The following is a 23069-nucleotide window of genomic DNA, read 5'->3' as shown; positions in this document are numbered from 1 at the left end:
AATGAAATGACTAGCTGTATCCTTTATTGACAGCAGAGAGACATCAAATTGCAGCATAGTTCTGTATTTTTCTTTTAAATAATTCTTTTCATTTAGAATTAATTGAATTCTTTTCATTTAGAATTGAATGTTTTGCCTGAAAGTCCTAACTGGTATGTTTTCAGTTTAAACTACGTCTGGTGTTTTGGTGAAGGTAAATAAGCATCCTGGCAAGGCAACCCTTGGAGCAGGCCAGTAGCCAAGGCCAGCTGAAAGTTAATAAGACAGAGGGTGAATAATTTCCAGTGTCACAGAAGATCAAGACATGGATAGTGGGTCTGAGTCAAAGAAATGGAAAACCACCTCAGCAGGCTTTGGATCAGGTGAGTAAGAGAAGAACTGGCTAGCTGAGAGAGAACAGCTTCCCAGAGGAAGCTTGTTAATGCTTCAGAAGAAACTTCTTTGGGGGAAAGCTGTAATCAAACCTTATTAGCACCAGAAATATCCTTTTCCCAATGTCATAATAAACATTGAGCTTATAGGGAATTAGAGGTACAACTTCAGTGAAAACATGCTTCCTTAATTCAGTTTTAACAAGAAAAGGAAATTTTGCTAGATTTTTCAGTGCTTTTGATCTATGCTATTTTTGGAAGAAAAGCCGTTCAGAACTCTTTCATAAATATATTGAAATCAATAAATATGAAAGAACAAACTTGAAAAGAGCTATCACTGAAATTATGCTGATATAACAGAAGCTTAAAGTATTCAGTTGCTCAATATCAGATTAACACCTACAAAATTTAAAACAGGAATCATAACAGATTATCAGAAAAGCTAAATCATTTCATTAAAATTGCAGGTAAACTATACAAATCCTAATCAAAAATTGAAGAAGATGGCAAGAAATAATGTTCACTATAACCACTCTGGGACATGGCTACTTTCATAGTGGCATATGGATAATAGTTTTATAAATAGTCCTAACTTGCTTGTGGACCAGGCATGGAGTTACTGTTACCAGCATTGATATTGGTGTCATTATTGCAATGACCTAAAATAACATTATGCTGCTTCTTACACACCCTGTAGGATTCCTTGGATCTCAACACATCCTAATTTATTCTGCTTCTATGATTTCTGCACAGATATTGTCTATGTTGTAATCAAGTGGCTAAAGAGCTGGTTCGTCCCTTGGACCTTTCATTGCAGGCTCTCAGCTGATTCAGGGAAGCATTGGCCCAGAGTTTCATGGCTCTTTCCATGAAGTAATGTGCAGAGAATCACTTGGGGAAGCTGAACCTCCACACATCTGCCAGTTCCAGCCCAGAAAGATGATGTCTTAGGGAAAGTAGAAAACTTGCAACAGGCAGTCAATGTTTTGTCCACATTCTGTATCAGTCAATATTCCATATCAACCCCTTTTTGCTACAGTCCTCACTTTCTATCTCTAATGTATATGCATACACATACACGTTTTGATTTACCACTTCATTTAACTCCTCTGTGCTAAGAAAAATACTAATATTTATTTCAGAACACTGTAAAGCTTTTTTTGCTGCAATGTCTGCTTTCTGATTCCAGGAGAACACTATCATGTGAAAGAACCTATTCAAAATCCATTGCATTCCCGTCCTTTTAATTTATGCAGTCAGATTTATACTCTAACTTCACATATCAGTTCTTGTCTGCTCTTGAGTTCATTTGCTTTCATAGCAGATGGAGCTGCTAAAGTGGCTGCATACATACCAGCCTTCTTACACTGGAATGATATTGTCCCTAGGTGGGTTTCCTTATAAATGCCACAGATCCTCCCAGAAATTCTGGCAGAGCACGGAGCACATCACAAGTTCAGCAAATGTGAGACGATCAGATGATAAAAGCCTGTTTGTGCTGCTCTTACTCAGTAGGAGTAATAGCTGATTCTTCATATGCCCAAAATGAAATTAAGGGGGCTACTCAAAGAGGCTGTGGTTACACGGTCACTTTAATCTGGCATAAATCTGGCTGCTGCTGAAAAGGGTTGTTCCACTCCTCTCCCCCCTCTTCCTCTGCACCCAGTCACTTTTTTCACCCACTCTTGTCTGGCACCAGCGTTTATATGGCTGTGCAACGAGTTGGACCATGTGGAACTGATGCAGCTGAATATCAACTCAATTTAAAAAAAAAAGCATACGACTAATTAGTTTCTTAGGGTAGTACAGCCACATGAATGCTTGTGCTAGCGTAAGAGAGCACAGAAACGAGTGTCTAGGGGAAGAGGGAATGGAAGAACCACTTTTTCAGAAGCAGCCCAAAGGGCCATTGAATGATGGCCTGATTAGACTAGCAGCATCCAGCCCACGCAAATGAAACTAGGCTAGGCTGTGAACTTCTCACATTCCTTGGTAATTCCTCTGCTCCTTTCTCATAAGCACCTTCCCATTTCTCAGTAGCCACTGAACACTGCGGGTTTTCAGGCACTCTTTGTTCTGGGAATCCTCTGCCCATCTCTTCAGTGGTAAACAGAGTTATCTGTGGTGCCGCCTTTTTTCAGTTTGTAATTTCTACAATTCCCCAGCAGTCCTAGTCCCAGCATGACAAATTAATTCAAATTTCTTGTTTGTTCTCATTTTTTTCCTTTTTTACCACAATGTGCATGCCATCCTAAACTTTTCCAGAGACCAGTCAACCAAAGAAAAACAAGGTATTTTTCCAAATTATCTAAACAATGAGCATTTCAGTTTAAGACACAGTCCAAAGATCATTTCCCAATTCAGTGAAATATTGTCCTAGTTCTGTTGGGCTTAGGGGCAGCGCACAGTATACAGTTGAGTTATCCCAACAGCAAAGCAGTGCTTCAGTTGTGGCTCCTGGGTTTCTTCCTTTCCAAAAGAAGCAATCCGTGTTAGCATTGTGCTTGGCTCCGACTGCGTTCCCCTCCTTGCCGCCTGGCTGCCTCGGTGTGCGAGGGGTGCCAAACCAAAATTCCTCAGCTCCCCTTCCCAGCCCACCCGTTCCCCACCCGTCTGTGTGGGAACAGGGAGGGCCACTGCTGGGACCTGCCACACCAGCAGCCAAGGTAAGAGAAGAAAGGGAAAACTCTCTCTCTGAAACTCTACCACAAGAGAAAAATTCTCATACCCACTACTCAGACCGGGCAGGTTCAAACCCATGGCAATAATAACTTTTGTAGCATCTGTGACTTTTTTTTTTAATTTTTTTTATTTGATGTAAAAAGCTCGTGTGTGTGGCACATTTGCACAAGACCTGAGCCTAGAAGGTGCTGACAAAGGGAAGCATCAAACCCAGCAGCAGAACAAGAGAAAATGTAGGCTCTCCCTGGAAAGACACAAATCTTCCAGGTCAGTTTGTTCATCCTTGTTCCAGTTTTATCACAGAGCTGATGACAATTATTGCTGGTTAAATGCACCTTCTGAATCCAGTTTTCTGGTGCAAAACAGCTTAACAAACTCCACAGATTTCAGCCTCTTCTGTGCCAAGAATTCCAAGAAATGTGAAATCTCATTACTGAAATGCAATCTTTTGGGGAAGCAAGGTATCCATGCGCTAAGATTTGTGACTGACGATATGACACTAATCTATCTCAAGGTATAGCCTCTCTTTATACCTGCAGTGGTGAGTTAGCTCTGACTGCTCCTAGGACAGTCTCGCATGCCTGCTTTCAGACGCCATCAGCTTCCACTGCCTGAAATAGAATAAATTTATCAAAACAACACCGAATAAAAAGTGGCCCATTTCAGATCCCTCTACCACTGTTTCAATCATAATAGGCCGGGGCCTGTGACATTTGCTAGCAGTTAATATCTCGGTGTTCCACAAACCAGCCTATTCAGTACAGGTAGCAGAATTTGGGTGTAAACTATTACAGAGATTTGTTATTTTTTCCCCTGCCACAGTGGTGGCCGATATGCATTGAAGTCAGTGACCTGTCCAGGTTTATAACAAATGAGGGTCTGGCCATTCAACTTAAAACCCCTTGTTGGAGAAAAAAATTATCCTAAAGTGAGGATTTATTTTCAGATGGAACCTCTGAAATCAGCTTGTTAGGACTTGCCACGGGGAGTACTATCATTCTACTAAAATCTGGTCCAATGGGAAATACTTGTACTATTACGATAAAACTCAAGGTGAGAGTAAGGGTTGCAGCTTTACCGTAACTATGCTCTGAAATAAATCATATGCATAATTATCAAAGATTCTGTGAAACAAACTGGAGGTTCCAGCAGAGAATTATCTTCATGGTTTCAGTGAAAACATGGGGCAAAGACACTTAGCTTCTTTTTTTATTTTACAAAATTTTATAAAAAATGTGCTCTTTTTTGCTTTTTTAAAATTATTTTTTTGTAGTTTAAAATGATTTCTTATTCTCTGAACTGCTCTGGTCTGTTATATTCCCTCCTTGCTCTTGGAGGTAATTTCTATTTCTTTGTCTCAAAACATGATTGTATTTGCATCATCTCCAGGCGGGTCACAGGAGGTGCATTGCATCCACACTGGATATGTTGCACATCCGGTTTATATCCTCCTCCACTGAGCTTCTTCATATCCCAGAATGCAGCATTTCTGTACTGTTGCCATATATCAAACCACAAAGAAAGACAGTGGAGCTAAGTGGACACAGCTACATGAGACACAATTAAAAATTCAATTAATTTACAATAGCCACTTTTAAGTGCCATTTCTGATTCTTGAAGTAGAAGCAATATCGATCTGAAGAACCATGCAACACAATGTAGACTTCTCCACTAGGCAAAAAAGGCCAACAAACTCAGTATTCTGGGTCTTCTTTGCAATGGCCTTTTGGCATCCATATACAATCCTGAGAAGACTCGGTTTAGGGACAGAAAATGAAATTTCTGTTTAGACAGAATTTGTGGCAGTCTCTCATTTTTCATGATATGGACTAAACCAGAGATGGCTACACTAGCTGTTTTTTGTAGATTGCTTCTCAGGGGCCCATGGACGATAGTTCAGGGGCTTTAACACAGGGGACAACCTATATCCTGTAGGTGACCAAAGGACAAACGCAATGGGAAGGCAGACACTTGGTGCCTTCAGACTGGCATCCACTGGCCCTTCTCTGCCAATTCATCTACTTTCCTGTTACGAGACAGGACGAATCTTTCTCGGTCAGTGCAGGACAATAGCTCTGGAGGCAGTGCGAAAGGACTGTGCCAACAATAATCCCTGAGCCACCACCACTGTGGGCCAAGAGACCCTCACAGCACGGGAGAAAGACGATGAGGGTATATACTTCATGCTGCCTTGGGCTTCTCTGGCATGGTCTCACTGTGAAAGCATTTTGTCCCACAAGCAGGTTTGGTTTGGCCTGTTATCAGCAATAGAAACTTTCTTTGGGTTCATTTGTAAGTTGGAACTAATTACCCAGATCTGCTCGGTGTTTCAGACTACTGCAGCGACAAGCCAGGCAGGGTTACAGCCATCACTTGGTTCGATGACCGGGCACGGTTCTGAGGCAAGCAGGCAATGCTGGTGGGCTGCCTGGTGGACTGGTGGACTGACGGATGTGCTGCCTGACAGACGGCCAAGCAGACAGTTGTGCTGGGCAGCCCCAGAGCAAGCAGGTTCCTGAGTGACTGGAGCGTGCAGCCCCTTGACACTGCAACCTCCCCGCAAAACTGCAACATCATGAGGGCACCAGGCATCCCAAAGATGACATTGCAGGTCTCGTAATTGAAATCTCTGCTTCTGTAAGCACTTGGGTTTGGAAAAAAGGTTGTCTGGGGGCCAGACCTGGGCCCTGGAAAGGTGTGACAGCAATGGGAGCTGGCGCGGACAGCGCAGAGATGAAATGTGGTGGGAAGAGAGGCAACACTGATTGCCTGTTGCCTCCGTCCTTCCATCCATCCCCCCAAACGTACGTGCACACCTACACCTACACACACCCAGTTTCACTGTGATTTGTCCCTGGATTGCGTTAAGCTGAAGGATCAAAGAGCAAAGCTGGGACACTGCTCTGAGAAACCAGCCCAGTGTTTATCCCTGCTGGCCTCACCTGATTCAATCAAAATACAGCCAAAGGACTTCTGTTTCCAGCCCCAGCTCCCTCCCATCACATCCCCCTCGGATTTCTTCCCACATGGGCTCCTTCCAACTTTGCCCCATGTTCTCCAAAATGCCAGAAAGTGTAATTCCTTTTTTACCCCCCTGGAGTTGGCATTAAAGCTGGAAGCAAAGATATTTCTGTCTGGTCAGAGGGGGAGAATACCTGTTCCAAATGCTTTTGAAATAGGCACATCAAACTTTATGACACTCCTTTTAGAATAGTGGATTCTATTTTCCTTTCATAAACTTTGGCGGAGCAATTTTCCATGTCTGCATAGATGCAGACTGCCTTACTCCTGGGTTTGGGGAGGCTGGGTCTCCATTAATTGAGTGGTGCACACAGTTTCTTAAACAGTTTCTTAACATAGAGCTTGAATTTTTGGAAGGATTACATCTGCAATTTTAGCTTAAGGTTCTATTGCAAGTGTAATAAAATAAACAATAATATACAGTTATAGACCTTTCAGTTAAATGCAAACTCTTAGTGCTAATTTAAGCAGAATTAAGATACTTTACTTACTGGTTTGCTCAGAACTTGCAGTTCATTATTCCACCCTAAAAATTTTAGGATAGTTGTGGTGATGTATTTATAGTTCCTAAGTACCCCAGCCCAATAACAATCAATGTGAGCGATGGCATGCATTGTTCATGTGATAGCAACGGAGATCAGAAGGTGAGGTTTGTAGGTAGTAAAATCTGGTCATGAGGCAGATGAAGTGAGCAATGTCTGAATGCTACTGTTATGGTAAATGCTGATCTCCCTGATTTTCAGTAACCACTACAATTGCTTGCAACATCTAATCAACCCTGTCACCACATGGGTGAACAGAGCCTTTGCAGGCCAAAGTTAGTAGGTTTGTCTACATAATATATAGGGGAGATGTTTGTACACTGCTCACCATAACAGGACTTGAGTTTTAACAGGGAACATGAGGCACTTCTGAAACTGAATTCCAAAAATAAAAGGAAATTACCAAAAAGTGCATAAGCTAATAAATACCTAGCACCTTTTGTGGTCCTTCACTGCGGGTAATGGTCTGTAACCATCTCTTACAGGATAGAGATAGCAGAAGAGCAAAGTTGAAAATAAATGAGACACATGTGTGGGCTTAAATTGGAGCAACAGTTAAGGAAAAAGTGACCTTGCTGTCATTTCATACATTTTTTTGTCTTGTTTAAGAAGTCATGTTCTAAAAAAGCACATTTTGGTATTTCTGTTGTCCCTGTGCTTCTGTCTCTCTGGTGGTGATTTACTGTGTGTAGCCCAGAGCTGTAATCCATTTATCCGTGGCTCAGAGGGAGTCGTTCTGGGCACACGTGTGTCCTGCTGCTGACAGACTGGAGCCACAGGTGCTGTTCACTCCAGACCTGCTCTTGACAGAGTGTGGTTTCAACAGCAAAGCTGTTGATGCATACGGAGCAGAATTAAAAGCTCGGGAAGAAATTAACTAGGTGGCTTGAACATTTGTCATCCCTGGTAAATAGGAAATAGGAGAGCAACTGAAATGATGGAAGTAGCTTCCTCCTACCCCTTGGCAGCCATGAATTTCAGACCATGCAGGATAATTCCTCTTCAAAGCAGAACTGAAGATGCATCAGTCTGAGGGCGTAAATAATGCTCAGCCCTTCGTAAGCCCGGTCAGTATATCACCTGTGCTAGAACCATGCCTCCTCGGGATGGACCCTAGCCAAAGTTAAAGCAATGCCCTCTGTTCGGTGCACCATTTGAAATCTACCGTTAGACCACTTTGAGGGAAACCGCTGTTTTTTTCTTGGGTGGGATGAAACCCTGTGAGTATGTTTGGGGTGAGTCACCTCTAGGTGCAGCTGGAATGATTAGTGCACAGGATGGGCTGTTGCAGAGCTAAACGGGGCAACCACAATATACACCCTTAGACACATTAGTAGTATTGGGTAAGAAAGCTTTAACCTCCATGGGCAGTTTAATCACAGCTGCAGAATTTACTGAGTGGAGGAGGCTGTGCAGCTGATAAAAGCACCCTGACCTGCAAGGAAGCATCCCCAGTTCACCAAAGCTGGAGTGGAGGAGAGAGAACTGAGATAGTCTGAGTCACACGTAAAGCTTAGGGTGAGAAAAGGAAGATGTTTCTGACTCCAGAGTACATAATCTATTGCATCTACAAGCTGTTCTTTACTGAGGTTGTACTGGAAAGCTGTAACTGATACAATCACACATAATGAGTTCTGTAGGCATGCACCAAAAAGTAAATAAATTGGCTTACTATCAGCTGGAGGGATTTTGGTCTTTGACTCTATTTTTGTGATTGTTCACTTTGCTGAAACTCATTCCACTGAAGTGCCTCTTAAGAAATGCTTTTAGCCCCAAAGCCATATTAATATTTAAAATGTTTTTCTCCAGCAGTGCAACAGCTGTGCAATTTGAAATAGAAGATATTTTTCTCTCTTTCCCTGGGCAGCTCTAAAGCATCAAATGGTAAACAGAGAAGAAGGAGGAAAAAAGAAAAGTTTTGTTTCTGCTATGGCTCTTATCTAAAATACCAAATATGAACATTCCACACACATACCCAACCCTTCTCCAGGGCTATAGATTTGATGGTAGCAAAACTTTGTATATCACTGAAATGCCCTCAAATATTGAGGACTTAAAAATAAATTACTCTGGCCAAAAAATGTTCTTGAATGTCTTAATTTCTGCAGCCAGAATGCTGAAATGCAAGTCAGAGTCATCCACTGTTGAAACATAAGCTTTATTTCTATAATTTAGAGTACATTAAAATATCTGTAAATATATACATATATAAAAATAAATATAGATAGACAAAAATCTACTACATTTATTTGTTTTGCTTCTGCTTTGAAATGAAGTTTGTTGCCTGTGAGCCTAAAATTGTGGGTTTCACAATTGGAAAATGAATAAATGAATATTTATTTTTTAATTATATTTTTAGATTATTTCTTTTTCAGGCTCAAGGGCTCTGATCATTGTGAATCATAGTATTCAGTTGTTGTGCAGTCTGAGAGTTTCCTCTATGGTGACCTATTTGAAATGTGATTCATACAATAATAGAGTGTAGCTGTAGTGTAAAATAGTAGCAGTAGATAATACAGAATAGCACAGTGAGGACAGTAAAGAATAACCTAATACAGACTAGAAACAAATCAAATCTAGAGCTGCACAGTATTGCTGTGCACAATTTCCAGTACATGTAGTTGCTGCGCACAGGCCTGGCTGGTGTGTGAACAAAAGAGTATGTCTCCTGATAGTCTTTGTTTGCTGTGCAGGAATCTGTTCTTATTTAACTCTAAATACCTGTCAGTTGCTTCCAGGAAGAATTTGCTTTGTGAACATAACATTTAAAAAAAAAAAATAATTTTTTTAAAGTCATTGGAGTTTCATTTTTAGAAAGGTGAGGAATCCAACACATCCGACTCTGAGTAGGGCTCTTTGATGGGTTAGGATGATGCATGAATGATAAATACATCCGCAGACTCAGAGTAAATAGTCAATGGCATGTAACTAAGGTATAAAGGAGTAAATTTTATACAAGTTGGCCACAGACACCTTGTCATTTCCCAGTAAATTAAAGAGTCTTCCATTGGACCTATAAAATTATCGCACTAGTATTCTTGCATGACTACAGAAACAGCCTGACCCTGTTTTGATGGAGTGGTCCATTCCCCACAGATAACAAGAGTCTGGTACTGTTCTTGCACGTACCATGGCACCAATAAATTGAGCATAAATCCCTTTTTGTGGCTCTTCCCGTGGCTGCTGCTCAGTGTTGGTCTTTCTTTTTTACTGAGTTTTTTCCCCAGAACTTTGATCAGAGTCTTTGACAGACTCTGCCAAAAAAGTGCTCTGCTAATTACTTATAGGCTTATAAGCCACGTTCTGGTAACAGAAGCATAGCAGTAGGAAGGAAATCTTTCCGCTATTATGAATCACATGGTAGGTTGCCAGTATTGCCCAATGTCCCCAGTTGCTTCCCAGCACCAGTTATAATGTAAAAGTAATGGAGCTGAAGGCAACACTATTAGCCTGGATTAATTTCACACTCCAGATTTGTGTGTTTCTGAGGTAAAGCTACTACCTCCTTTGCTTAAAATCCTGGGTTTTTACATACCTTACCCCTCCTCGTAACACACTGAATGCCCATGGTTGCAAAGTGTCTCCTGGGAGAATGGATTGATGCTGGGCTCTGCAAGGAAGGGAGACTTCTTGCATGGTGCTGAGCTTATGAAATCATCCCTGAGTGGTGCAAAGAGCAGGTGGGAGCAAGCTGGGGCAAGGAGGGGGAGCCCTGCTCTTATGCCAGACGGGTGAAGCCAAACCACGTGCTGTGAAGGGTCTGCCACATCCTGGGCAAGATTTGCTTGTACAGGAAAATGTCGCTATTGCTCTGTGATCGGAGGGTGAAGATTCTCCCTCCCAAATGTCCCATGGGCACCTGCCTTTCTCTCTCATTAGCTATGGACAAAGATGCCACCAAGTGAAATTCAGAACTTCATAAGTGTTGGATGCTTTTCAACCCCAGGAGTAAAATGTTCAAAGTGTCATGAACACAGGCGTCTCAGCACAAAAACAGCCACGCCAGTGCCATACAGTTGTTGGTTTTGCATAATTACTAAGGATCAGATTTTGAGAAAATTCAGTTACAATTTTTATAGACTTCAGGTCCCTCCATAATCAATGAAAAGAAATGAACACTAGTAGAAGGCCCATTTTAAGAATCTCTTTTAGGATTATAGGAATCATGACCTAGAAAGAGCAGATAAATCCCATCTTTGTTCATTATTAATTTAAGAATGCTTTATTTACATTTAATCCATTCCTATTACTGCTAAGGCTTCCTTTGATGTTTGGCTTTTTTTCCTATGCAGGTATGCAGAAAACCTTGTGTATTTAAATCAGCCATGAGTGATCGCACCTCGGATCCCTGTGAGGTACGTGAGCTCTAGTATAGTCATCTTATGGACATTGCTTGGCCCGTTGTCTTCCAAGCTGGAAGGGGCAAACCTGTCATTCTGCAGGGCTTAGTTTAAGCTGTGCCTCTAACTGATCAACAGAGGCCGTGAAAACAGAATAGTCGGGCTTTGTTTGTTAGGCCTGATTTTGGCCAAAAGTAAAACTGGCCTGCCAAAACATGAGCAATCTGCTAGTTGAACTGGGCAAATCTATGTACTCAAACTATATATATTAAATAACAAGGACAAGCTCTTACTCTGCAAATAATTATGTGTGTGAATAATTTTTCTCATCTGTTTGAAGTTTATTACTGATGCTGGAACTAATCCTATGCAGTACATGGGAAGTACACAGAAGTGCATCCTGATTGCGTTAAGTGGAATGTTGGGCTCTGTTGGTGTCTGGACAGTAGAAGTGCTGTGGGTCTGATAATCAGGCATTTTGTGAACTGGATTCTGGTCTCATTTTTATAGGCACATACTGAGACTCACACCAAGAGAGTTCAAGAGCAAATCTTTAAGCCAAGTATATTCTGAACATCTGGAGCATTTTGCTGAATTCATCTTTTGAAGCCACTCAATAGTTTCTCTTTATTCTGAAAAAAAAATCAAAATTAAGCAATATTCTGCCTCATGTTGTCTTTTGTCTAAAATCACCTGTATTTAAGGTTGGCTCAGTTTAATAAAGGTCTGTGTATGATACTCACGTTATATAAACTGTACAAAAAAGAGGGATGCCCAAATGGATCCTTAGATCCAAATCCCCCCAAATCTGGGGAAAAAAGTTGTACTTCAACTGATTATCACGTACTGAAATGTCCTGAAAAAAAGACATGAAGTACCAAGATAAGCTGGAGAGTTGGAACAACGGCAGTGCTTCAAACTTTTCACTTCTTGTTGAGCCTACCCTGGGCTGGACATGCCCATTTGATAGAATAAGGATAGTTGTATTAGCTCAAAGTTCATTGAACCTTTTCTGCTTTTTACTGTTTTTCATTTTAGCACACATCTTTACGCCCAGACCTGGAAAAGGATTAAAATGCCAGAAAGGAGACAGATCACTCAGCATTTCTAATCACATACCAGAAATCTCAAGACACATAGTTCTCACAAGATTTTCTACTCTTTGTAGACCATAAAAGGCTCAGATAACCTTCCAAAGTCCACTCTGATCTCTTTAGTCATTAAAAAATAAGTTTTTACTGAGAATCTAAGCTAGATTCCTACTGCAGTGATCACATTCAATCAATCCAATTTCCCTCCACTGTTTCAGAAGTTATTTATGCATTCATTCATTAAGACAGAGTAACAGAAGTCTTCATTCAAAACAAGATTCTAACATTCAAAACAAGGCTGTAACTATTGCAAAAAAAAGCCCCAAAGTACTTCAGGGAAGCATTTCCATACATATGATTTCATTTCAGATTTTTATAGTAATTTTCTTTGTCTCTCTCCTTCATGTTCACTTCTCAGAAATGCTCCAGAGAAGTCCTGCCATCGTGAATAGAAGAGTGCACTCACCTGTTCAGCCTCCAGGAGAAGCAGGCACATACTGTATCATCTAAGCTACAAACTGGTAAGTTTAATTTTGCATTTTCCATTACCTTCACCACTGTGAAAGTGAATTTCAAATAAAGCAACTGATTACCTTGCTTTCAGTGAAATTTCTGGAAATTCTAGTCTTAGTAAGTACGTGTAAGTACGTAAGAACAGTGCATGTTCTCCTGAAAGGCAAGGCAGTCTGGTAGAAATAGCCAATTACTTGAACCGCCAAATTGCTTAGTGGCAATAGTATAACTACTTCATATACTATTTATCTGGCTGTGATAAAATCTTTTAGTCTTGGCCTTGCTGAAGAAGTTGATGCTTTCAAAAATTCCAGCCTTTTTCCGGAGTTGTTGCATATTTAAATTAGAGTTGGTATTATTTATCTACTCTTTATAGAGGGGTACTGCATTTCAGGCCCTGGGCATGGTCTGCCTTGTCAGTACAGGTTTGTACAGCACCTAACACGTAGTCCCCCAAGCCGCTAAAGATAATAAATGTAATAAATTAATGTCATGCCATGAAGAGTGATGCTTTTACCAATTAGTCTGCAGCTTACATTTTGGACTTACTGAAGATAGGTCAAGTGGGACCTACTCTGAGAGGGAAGAGCTTCTGCAAACACACAGAATCCTTTCCTAGGATCTGTGTTTGAATGGCAGACTGTAAAAAGTCACAAGCCACTACAATGCGCTGTGTTGAAACTTTCAACCATTTTCTATGGCATAATTGGGTGCACCCACTTCACCAGACAGACACCACACTGACATCCTCATTCACAGTGATCTTGGATCCAAAGGGGAAAAAATCAGCCATTTGCTAAAGGCCTTTTTTTTCCAGTTAGAGATGACTCTTTATTTCAACCATCTGAGCTGAACATTTTAAGAAAAGGAGTGAAAAAACAAGGGGAGAGGAGGAGGGATACAGTATTTTGAGTCAAACAGTTATTGAGGGCCGTGATGCCGTTGATACGCAGAAACAGTGGCATCTAGCGGGCAGTTTTTCAGATGAGAAAAGACAAAGTTAGGAGACATTGAAAACAAGTCAGCGATTGAAGTTAATGATATGTTTATCCCTTTCATAGATGAAAGATTTTCCCGTGTTCGTTGTAATCCTTTTCTGTGAAAGCATTTAGAAATCAACTATTTTGCAAATTTTCCTGTCTTCAGTATACAACTGTTGGAACACTTTTCTTCCTATTTTCATTATATTAAGCCCTCTCATGGCTTTCACATGCAAATTCTAATTACTTAATGTCATATAGATTTTCATAAATCTTCACCAAGATTTATGGTGAAGGCAAAGGTAATGGTTTGCATGTATGCATAAAAGGCTACCATTTTCCCCCAAGATTTTAGACATGGATAAAAATAAACCTCCAATTAGTCATTGAACACACTTGATCTAGTTCAACTCGTTCTAGTTCAACTTTGGAAGATTTCAAGCACAGCATGGCTTTGGAGGAAAGATCTCTGTAAAGGAAGAGAATAAAAATACACTAGAGCAGCTACACTGGAGGACTCTGAAAAAAAAGCTTAATTACATAATTTCTGTAGCTATAACAGAAATAACTTATTATAACTAAGTGTAATGTTTATGCAGTGTTAACTTTTTATGCTAATTATGTATGAGTTTTTTCACTGCTGAGTTATAATAAATGCTTGAGTTAGTTTATTTATACCTGACCCTAAGATCCTGTTCTTTTATTAGTCCACTGGATTACATGTAAAACACTGTATATATTTTATGGACATACAGAAATATATAATAAGCAGGATGAAGGATTGCTACATCCATGGCAACAATCTAAAGCACTCCCACTCATGCCTTCCCTCTCTCTTTAGACTTCAAATGCTGAGCAAACTTCTGAAATTCTGCTGTGCTGTGCTGGCCTCCTCCTCTTTGGCTGTCTCTCAGGTACACTGAAGGGTGTTTCTCTGTTTACTTGCACAGCCCAAATGAATTTGTATGAATGGAGGACTTGGCTTCTTAAAGCCAGCAGAAGAGCTGGATGTCTTAAAAAGAAATACTTCACCTTTCTATGTTTCTAGATTTCTCCTTGTAAATTAGACTTAATAATACTTAACTGTTCTTTGGGGATACCTATATGAGATCCTTCGTGGAAAAAAAACTTAAAACGAATAGACAATCTCTATTCTATATGTTTGCTTTAAGATTAGCTCAGTGTTACTGAGATAGACCTAAAAGCTACTATTTAACCTTACTAGCTATCTAACTCATGACCTAATATTACTAGGTGGGAGTTCTTTTATTTCAGAGAAGTACTTAAATTGACTTTCACTGGGTGAAAGTTGGCATAATTGGGATCGGCATGAATTTTTCACTGCGCAAGAAAAAACAGAGCCAGGATTTCACCTAATGACTTTAACTTCAATAGAGATATGCAAATTGAGATCTATGTATTGGGAGTATTATGAATGAAGCACACAATAGCAGCCTGATTATACTTTTTTACACTCCCAGATTTAATCTATGATTTCATCTTGTCAGTAAGGGAAAGCAAGCCTTTGATGCTTTGAGATTTAAATTATTTCCCTGGAGTCATCTAGGAGAGCTCTCTTACTGGAAGGAAAGTGTACTAGAAGGACTGCTGACCTATTTCAGCCTATCAAATGCTCTGTTGCAGCAGTAATTACCTTATGGATCTTCACAAAATTGTGTTTTATTTTGCTACCAGTCCTCAGGCTCTTAGTGTGACTGCAGTGAGGAACTCTGCAAGTTACTTTGGTCCATTCATAACTAATTCTATTGCCATTATAGATCGTAACAGCCATGTACGAGCCATCAAGACAATTTTCATGTTGTTTTGCAGATATCGTATGTTTACCATCTGACCAAGGCATAAGTTATAAAGGCACACAGCCAGGAAAGGGATGGCTGGATACATGTGCCTGATCTGACAGAATTATAAAGGAAAGGGAAAAGTTGTGCAGAGTAAACTACAAAATTATTAGACTGCACCAAAGTGCTTCCCAGCTGCTGATCCTAGAAAGTCCTCTGATATCAGTTTCCTTAGTACTTCACAATACTGAGCCTCACTGCCAGTGACTTTTGTCAGCATAGGATATGGGAGACTGTGGTAAACAAAATCATCTGAAATGGATTTGAATCAAGCATTTATTATGAAACAATACATGAAATACTCATCAGGCAATTAAACATACATTAGCGTTGCATAAATGGTATGTCTTTATACAATATTGTTATTTAACCTAGAAAACTGTAATTAAGGATTCCTCCAACATCAAGAAGACTGCCCTTCTCTTCATGTTTATATTCCCCAATTTTCTGTGGATCTCTCCCTCTAAGTTCCTTTTGCCTCAGACAGTCTAAAGCTGTACCCTTAAAAAGCATACCCTAGGACTAATCGGTGATTTATTCTTGCCTATACCTCACAAACTGGAGGAAACCCTTGATTTATTTATTCATGCATGCAATCATTACTGGTAGAAAATATATGGTGGTCTATAACGTATCTAGCCATTTATAGTTGGAAGTTTTGCTATAGCACTAGGATTGCACTGTATTGCAAAGAGGCTCAGCTCTACAAGGAGCACGTAGCCAATGCAGGAATAATCTTGTCCTCCTTAACATAATCATAGTATATATTCTCTTCAGTGTCCATGAAGATATCTGCAGGAAAAAAAGAAAATATAATTAAAAACCAGGCTGACATTGGCCATACTAATAAGATAAAGGGCTCCACATCATTCAAGCAATTTTCTAACATTAATTCTTCACAATCACCTGTGAGCAGCTATTGTGAAGAATTACAATAGCTAAGTGAGCCAGCTTGCAACTGTGTCTCAGCTGGAAGATTTTTGAAAACTGCCAACTTACCTCCTAGGGCTAAAGTTTGGGAATGTTATGCTGGGGTTTTTTTAAATAGGTTTCAGACCTTTGGCTTATTGTGGATTAACATAGCTCCATTGACGTCTACGACAACCAGATTTTCAAAGGTATTTAGATATGTACAGGTACAAATAGATAGCAGAATTCTAAGCAGACAAACTTTCTTTTGAAATGGATCAGCCCTGACAGACTCCATGTCTGTATTCTACAGCTTAAATGGTTTTGAAAACATGGAGCTAAATCTGCAACTTTTATGTTAAAAAGTTAACTGTGAGCGATATAGCATCACTATTATGGTGATGATTCAAATTTATCCCAGCTGACAAATTTCATGTCTGTTTGAAGAATGTAAGCAGGAAGGCTTATCTTGTTATAAAAGTATATAGATTTAGGTATATCTTCTTTTTCGGCATCACAAATGGCTATTGGGTAATTGGAAGAGCTTATGATTAATACTTATATTTTACAATCCTATACATTCCTTACCTCAATACATCACATTGTTTAATGTAGTGATAAGTTGACACTGTATTCAAAACACACAAGGGAAAAAGGATGACCATGTCACAAACCTACTGTGCGTGGAGTACTATTGGGATGTGTTGTTTTGTCATCAATCGGCTGGTGAGTAGTGCCTCGTTTCTGAGCTGTGCTTTGCAGTATATTTGCCCACTGAACTCTATGATGCATATGATAAACATTTGCAATAGAGCAAATGATGCTATTACACTGATGTTGAAAATCATAAACAGAACTAATAATCCATGCAAGCTCTGTGAAAATGTTCTATGTTAATGTTTACCAGCATATATACTAAATAGTGAATTCTATTTAAAAAATCAGCAGCTAGCAAATTATTACAGCAGAGATCTGGCAGAACAGGCTCAACTCCTAGCAGGTCAGACTGCATCTTAAATATCTCAAGGATGACAACTATGAGTTTAATCCTGCCACAGTCCTACTGAGAGCTAAGTGAACGAGTACAAGACTTAAACAGGTGAGCTGGAAAAGGAACACAAGCAGACGCAAAAGGAACAGGAGCAATCTGAAGCAACATTAAGAACGTTGTGCAGTCACCAACTTGTATCCATGTAGCAGAGAAATGCATAAGCAAATGTTCTATTAACATGAACAGAGCTATAGTGTTACGGTTGATGCCTAGGACACTTGGGTTCCTGCCACTGTTCTGTTGCCAGATGCCTTTCAGTACAAGGTTCTTCCTCCAGCCATTGGTTATTCTCTCCTCTTCCAGTTAGTGGCTCTGCCTTTTGTTATGAAGAAAGCAATACACACTGTAAAAGAAATACATATACCGATTGCAGGGTAGGGAAAACCATTAGACTGGATGCACTAAATCCCTGTTGCAATGTGGGAAGCAATGTGGATTCAACCAGTGTTCAAGGAATTGTTCTTCTGATCTCTGCTCCAAGTGCTGGAGGTAAAGCATATACTCCTATTTAAAGAAAAGAGAAAGTAATTTAATTATGTAATCACTCCAGTATGATGTCAGGCCAATGAAACAGGAGAATTTTGCAGCTTATATAAGAGCAATTAATTTACCCCTTAAAATTATCAAATATAGTGAAATGGTGTTGCTATTCAGCTTGCCCCAAGCTAGCAATGTTTAATGAATAACATCATCAGCCAAATCAGTAAAGGTGTTGTGCAAGAATTTTGCAAAAATATTCATAAATTAGGAATTCTATATACACATTTCTTATTTGCATATCAACACAGAGGCCTCTGTTGGTCCTGAGAATACAGAAGGATTCTCACAGATAGGGCTGTTGTAGCCTCTTTTGAAAGTTGATTCCTGCTGATTAAAACAGTTAACCCCTTATAGGATCATGTGGCGGTACTCTGAAGGGTTCTAGTCAGGAGCATGCAGCAGTGCTGACTGGTCTTTCTGTAATACATAAATAATATGAATTTCCCATACTAATTTACAGGGGGTTTGGTGTAAGAAACAAGTTATCAAACTAAAGTGGGCTGTGTACCAAAAACTTGATCTCCGTCCGGAACAAAATTCACTTTTTAAATGTTCCAGTCCTAGTGCATGTGGGCTCACAAGCATTGTGAGCACTAGACACATTTTTTCAAAATATACCAATATCCTCCCATTGCTTCGCAAGGTAGGCATTGTAGGAATGGAAGCTGTAGCGTAAACTCTTTGCACTGGCCAAGTGTTCCCGCTGTCATGCAGTTCTCTGCTCTTTGTGCTGACCAGAGGGGTGGTACACTGGGTGCCAGCAGGAAGCATTAGTGTCCTGCCTTTTACTGTGCTTTCTGTCCTCGCAGCACGGGGAGACTTGGCTGAAATCCTTCAGCGAGACTGCATTATGAACTAGCAGAGAACAGGGCTGTATGACTGGGAAGATGCCACAGGATAAAAAGCAGGGTCTCAGTCAAAGTCAGATCAAAACATGTGGATACCGTAAATGACATTTTTAAAATAATCGAAGATGGCAGATCTTGCTGTCTGTAATGGGCTTTTTGACTGAAACAGCACTGTGGAAGTCAAACAGTGTCACAAAGAATTGCAAATTCAATTCCCCAGCCCAGCATGATTTGGCCTAGTACAAACAGCTTTTGCTTAAAATAGATGAACAGAGGTACGTTCATCCCAGCATTCACTTCATTCTGCTACAAAGAATCTATACAAAATCAGTTTTTCTCCTTGAGCCGGTTGTAGAGCCGTGCACAGGGGTACAGCAGCCATGCACCTTCATTCACAAGGGAAAATCTCCATGTTCCACATGGCAGGGGGGAATAGGTTTTTTTATTGGAAGATATTTCCTTTTCTACTGAAAAACTTGACATTTTGTGAGAAAAACAAATACTCTTATGTTTGGGTTTTCTTACAGAAAGCCAGCATTGCTGTATAGAAAAAAAAAAAAAAGAAACTAAAAGAAGGTTGGAATTTTTCAACAAAGTGTTTGCTACCAGTCGTGGTAGGATGGAAAGTGGCGAGGACAGAGCAGCAAAGGTCAGTAACCAGACACTTCTGTAGCCCTAGCTCCCTCTATGTCCCACCTAGAATCATAGACTATCTCGAGTTGAAAGGGACCCACAAGGATCATCGAGTCCAACTCCCTGCTCCTCACAGGACTACCTAAAACTAAACCATGTGACTAAGAGCATCGTATGTGTGCATGTAACTTCCTGTAATGCAGGATTTAACTCAACCCAACTTCTCTAATGTTTTATTTCTTTTGTATTTAAGATATGCTATATTTACTACATAACATTTTGTATAATTGTGGTGGTATATTAAGCATAAGCATAGATGGGAGCTTTATTCCCACTAATTTTCAAAAACTGCAAGGCTCATTTAACAGCACCCTAGAAATCACCCCAATCCTGACTGTTGTGGGCAGCAGTGAAGCCCACACCTTCTGGTTTTGGGGTCTGTTGTACAGTCTTCATTGTACAAGACTGTTAACAGGCATGGTGCAGTATTCTTGCGACAGCTTTTATTAGTTGTGGCCATCACATTTGACAAAGTGTGTACATGGGGAGTGGCACACGGCCAGCCACCCAGGACAGCCAGGTGGATTCTTTTTGGCTGGAATACAATAACCATTGGAAAGGCAAACCCACGAGCTGTCTCCACAAGCCTGGCACACACTGAGCTCAATCCTGCAAGGTACGTAGCGCTCTTCATGTCCTGCAGAGTTAGGAGTGTTCAGCACCTTGCTAAACTGAGCCCCTTATACTCATCGTACATGCACAATCTATTGTGTGCTTTCTACCTTCTGTGGGTTTTGCTCTTCAGAGCCATGTAATTTTAGCACAGTTTATTTACTTTGGAAAGAAATAGACAGTAATTTTAAAATACCTTAAGTACCTCTTGAGAAGTGCAGAATTATGTTACATCTTGTCAAAGCCAGTAAAACAGAAAGCTCCTTAATTCTTTTACTTTTCCTTTTGTAATATGGTTTGAAAATAAATAAATGTACACATTGCATGCAAAAAAACAATGCTGTTGCACTAAGCTAGCAACTAAAACCAACTACAATATCATAACAAAGTCATATCTGTAGCATTCATAAATAGGTGAATGAAAGTAAGTGATTTTAAAAGCTAGTTCAGAACTACCTCAATCTCCACACTGACCACTGACACCTACATCTCCTTTCTGCCTTGAGTGCAGAATGTACTGTAAGCAGAAGACATTTCCTGTTATTTAGTTTTTCAGGAACAACCTGATGAAATCCACATTTCTATAAATGAAAAGCCACTTTCTTCTCAATAACTTAATCGGCATTTTTGAACCGTGATAAATAATTTCCACATTCTGCAAGTGTACATTTCCTGAGCAATATTCAGCACTTACAGAATGCTACTTAACAGTAATTGAAAGAATGTAAAGACATTTTTTAATAGTTAATGGAAGAACTCAGCTGCTTGAAAGGTTGACATTCATAATGTATTGCTTGGAATTAAATCTATAGAAATATAATACTAAGCACAAATGTTTTGGGGGTTTTGGTGTTTTGGGGGGGGTTTTTTAGTTAATGTAATTTAAAAATAAATATCATAAATCACCCTCATTGGCTCATCAGGGAAACCAGCTTTTCTCGGTCTGTCTTCACGACGAGTTCTCAGAATCTGTTTGGCATCTTTTTCAGCTAAAATTGGTGAAGTGTCTAAAGACAGGAAAGCAGAAATTAGTTCTGAAATTAGCAAGAAGTTAATATTTTATCTGTCAGTTGTAAAATGAAATGTCTCCAAACTTGATTTTTGACTATATACAAAGTGTTCTTTCATTACAGCCCCTTCCCGGGGGATATTGCATTCCAGGAGATATGAGTGGAATTTTAAACCATTTTTATACTTGTGCTTTCTATAGTTCTACCAGTATGAAGCAAACCCTACATATTCATGTTACTCTCTAAAATGAGAAAATATAACAGCACCATCTAACCACTGATGTTAGTAACCTTTCCAATTCTTCATTCTTTTCTGTGTTGCTTTACTTTTTACAATTATTTTTCAAAGTAATGAGTTAGACTTTTGTCTAGAGAGATTGCATTGAACATTTAGCTTGCAGGACCTTGGTAAAATAATATTAAAATAGTAAGCTCATAAAATTAAACTTTTTGGTTTTACAATAAGCGACTACAATGTGGTAATGCAGAGAGTAAAATATCTAATACAACAGCATGTTTATTAAAAATCAAATCATGGAAAGTCTGCAACATAAAAATAGTTAAGTATTAAAAATGAAATATGGAGATACTAAAAGACAAGGTTGAAGAACTAATTCTATTACAATATGCTCTGCAGCTCTATGTACAAATGCAGGTTTGGTTTATAGAAACTCCTACCTGTAAAAGTGGTAATCAGGACCAAAAAGAAGACAAGCACAAGTAGCGTCTTCATTTTGATTCTGCTTTCTCTCAGTCTGTTCCAAAATGAGTAACGCTGACTGAGGCATTAGCCTATTTGAAGTAGCTACGTCAGTCACAAATGTTTGTTTACATTTTAACTGAGTGATAGTATGATTTTGAAGACATCTGGCCTGAAGTTTTGAATATGACTATTATCCGCTCACAAATTCTCAGCATAACTCTGTCCCTGGGGGAAAGAAAATAGAAGACCTTTTTTCCACTTCAGGCTTCAGAGTTAAACTGGATATTTTAAATTTGTGAAAATTACACTACCTTACATTTAGCACAGCAAGCAGGTGCCTAAGATAAATGATTCTTTTTTAAAAGAAACAACTGTCCATTCCTGAATGTTAATCTCAAAGGCAACCAAAAAGGGGCCCCTTTCTCAACAATTGTCTCTAACTTTACTCCAGCACAGAAGTACATATTAATGTGGTTTAACTCTAGCAAAGCCAAATTATTACTGCTGAAAAACACAGCAGAGAGATTTTAACCAAATTAATAGAACCACACAAATGAAAACTCACATAATTCTTCTCTTTTCAGGAAAACTTAGTAGAAAACAGGATTATAAATGTCCTTACTAGTAAACATAGTGCGAAGTGAGAATATAGGTTTAACAAATGTCGTTGCAAACATCTAGTTTCTGCCTTGAGAAATGTGCCTGTCTGGACTTCTCTAAGCAGCGCTACGCCGGTCATACGGCACCAGCATCACCAATTTGTAGGAAAAGAAACAAGTGTCCCTTTGAGTACAGCATATGAAATAGGTACTCAGAACTCATCAGCGGCTCTTGCACAAGGGACGTGAGTAATTGGCACTTTCCCTCCAAGGGGAAGGTGTAGCACATCCCCACACCTCCTGTACCACAGGGATTCACCGGGGCTGTGCCAGCCTGGCTCTGAGCAGCCCCTCTCATCTGTGCCTTTGCATTTCCTGAAGAAGTGGTGGTTATTCTGTCTGCACCACTATATAGGCGCAAGTCAGCTGGTTTCAGTGAAAACTGATGGGGAGCTGCGGGTCTCAAAACCGTTAAGATACAGAAAGGTTCAGGAAACCAAAGAGCAGGTCAGAGGGAGAGGCGCTGGAATGTCCCTCACACCGACACCTTCAGGTGTGCCTAACGTCGGTGGACATGTCTTCTTGGCTAGCAGGCTGGATTAGCTCAACTGCTCACACATTTATGAGTTTATAAAAATCTGACAGAATCGCAGGCGAAAATGGAGCGTGCTGCAGGTGTGAGGGCCTGAGGAGAGTGAAAGCAGG

The 23069-nt window shown here is 39.8% G+C and overlaps 1 protein-coding gene across 1 annotated transcript; it reads right to left on the bottom strand.

Annotated features, from left to right (window-relative positions):
* Positions 1–15715: 15715 nt before the first annotated feature.
* Positions 15716–21858, bottom strand: C18H17orf67 (chromosome 18 C17orf67 homolog). The gene is made up of 4 exons (XM_010299331.2): positions 21741–21858; positions 20959–21059; positions 17724–17863; positions 15716–16191 (listed from the first exon to the last, which is right to left on the bottom strand). Exons 1-3 carry the CDS (start codon positions 21793–21795, stop codon positions 17747–17749), a joined length of 273 nt encoding a protein of 90 aa, XP_010297633.1. The 5' UTR covers positions 21796–21858; the 3' UTR covers positions 15716–16191; positions 17724–17746.
* Between the last annotated feature and the right edge of the window lie 1211 nt (positions 21859–23069).

Source organism: Balearica regulorum, chromosome 18 (assembly GCF_011004875.1).
Source record: "Balearica regulorum gibbericeps isolate bBalReg1 chromosome 18, bBalReg1.pri, whole genome shotgun sequence".
Taxonomy (NCBI): Eukaryota; Metazoa; Chordata; class Aves; order Gruiformes; family Gruidae; genus Balearica; species Balearica regulorum.
Note: the sequence above shows the minus strand (reverse complement) of the source record. Positions and strands in the feature narration are given on the sequence as shown.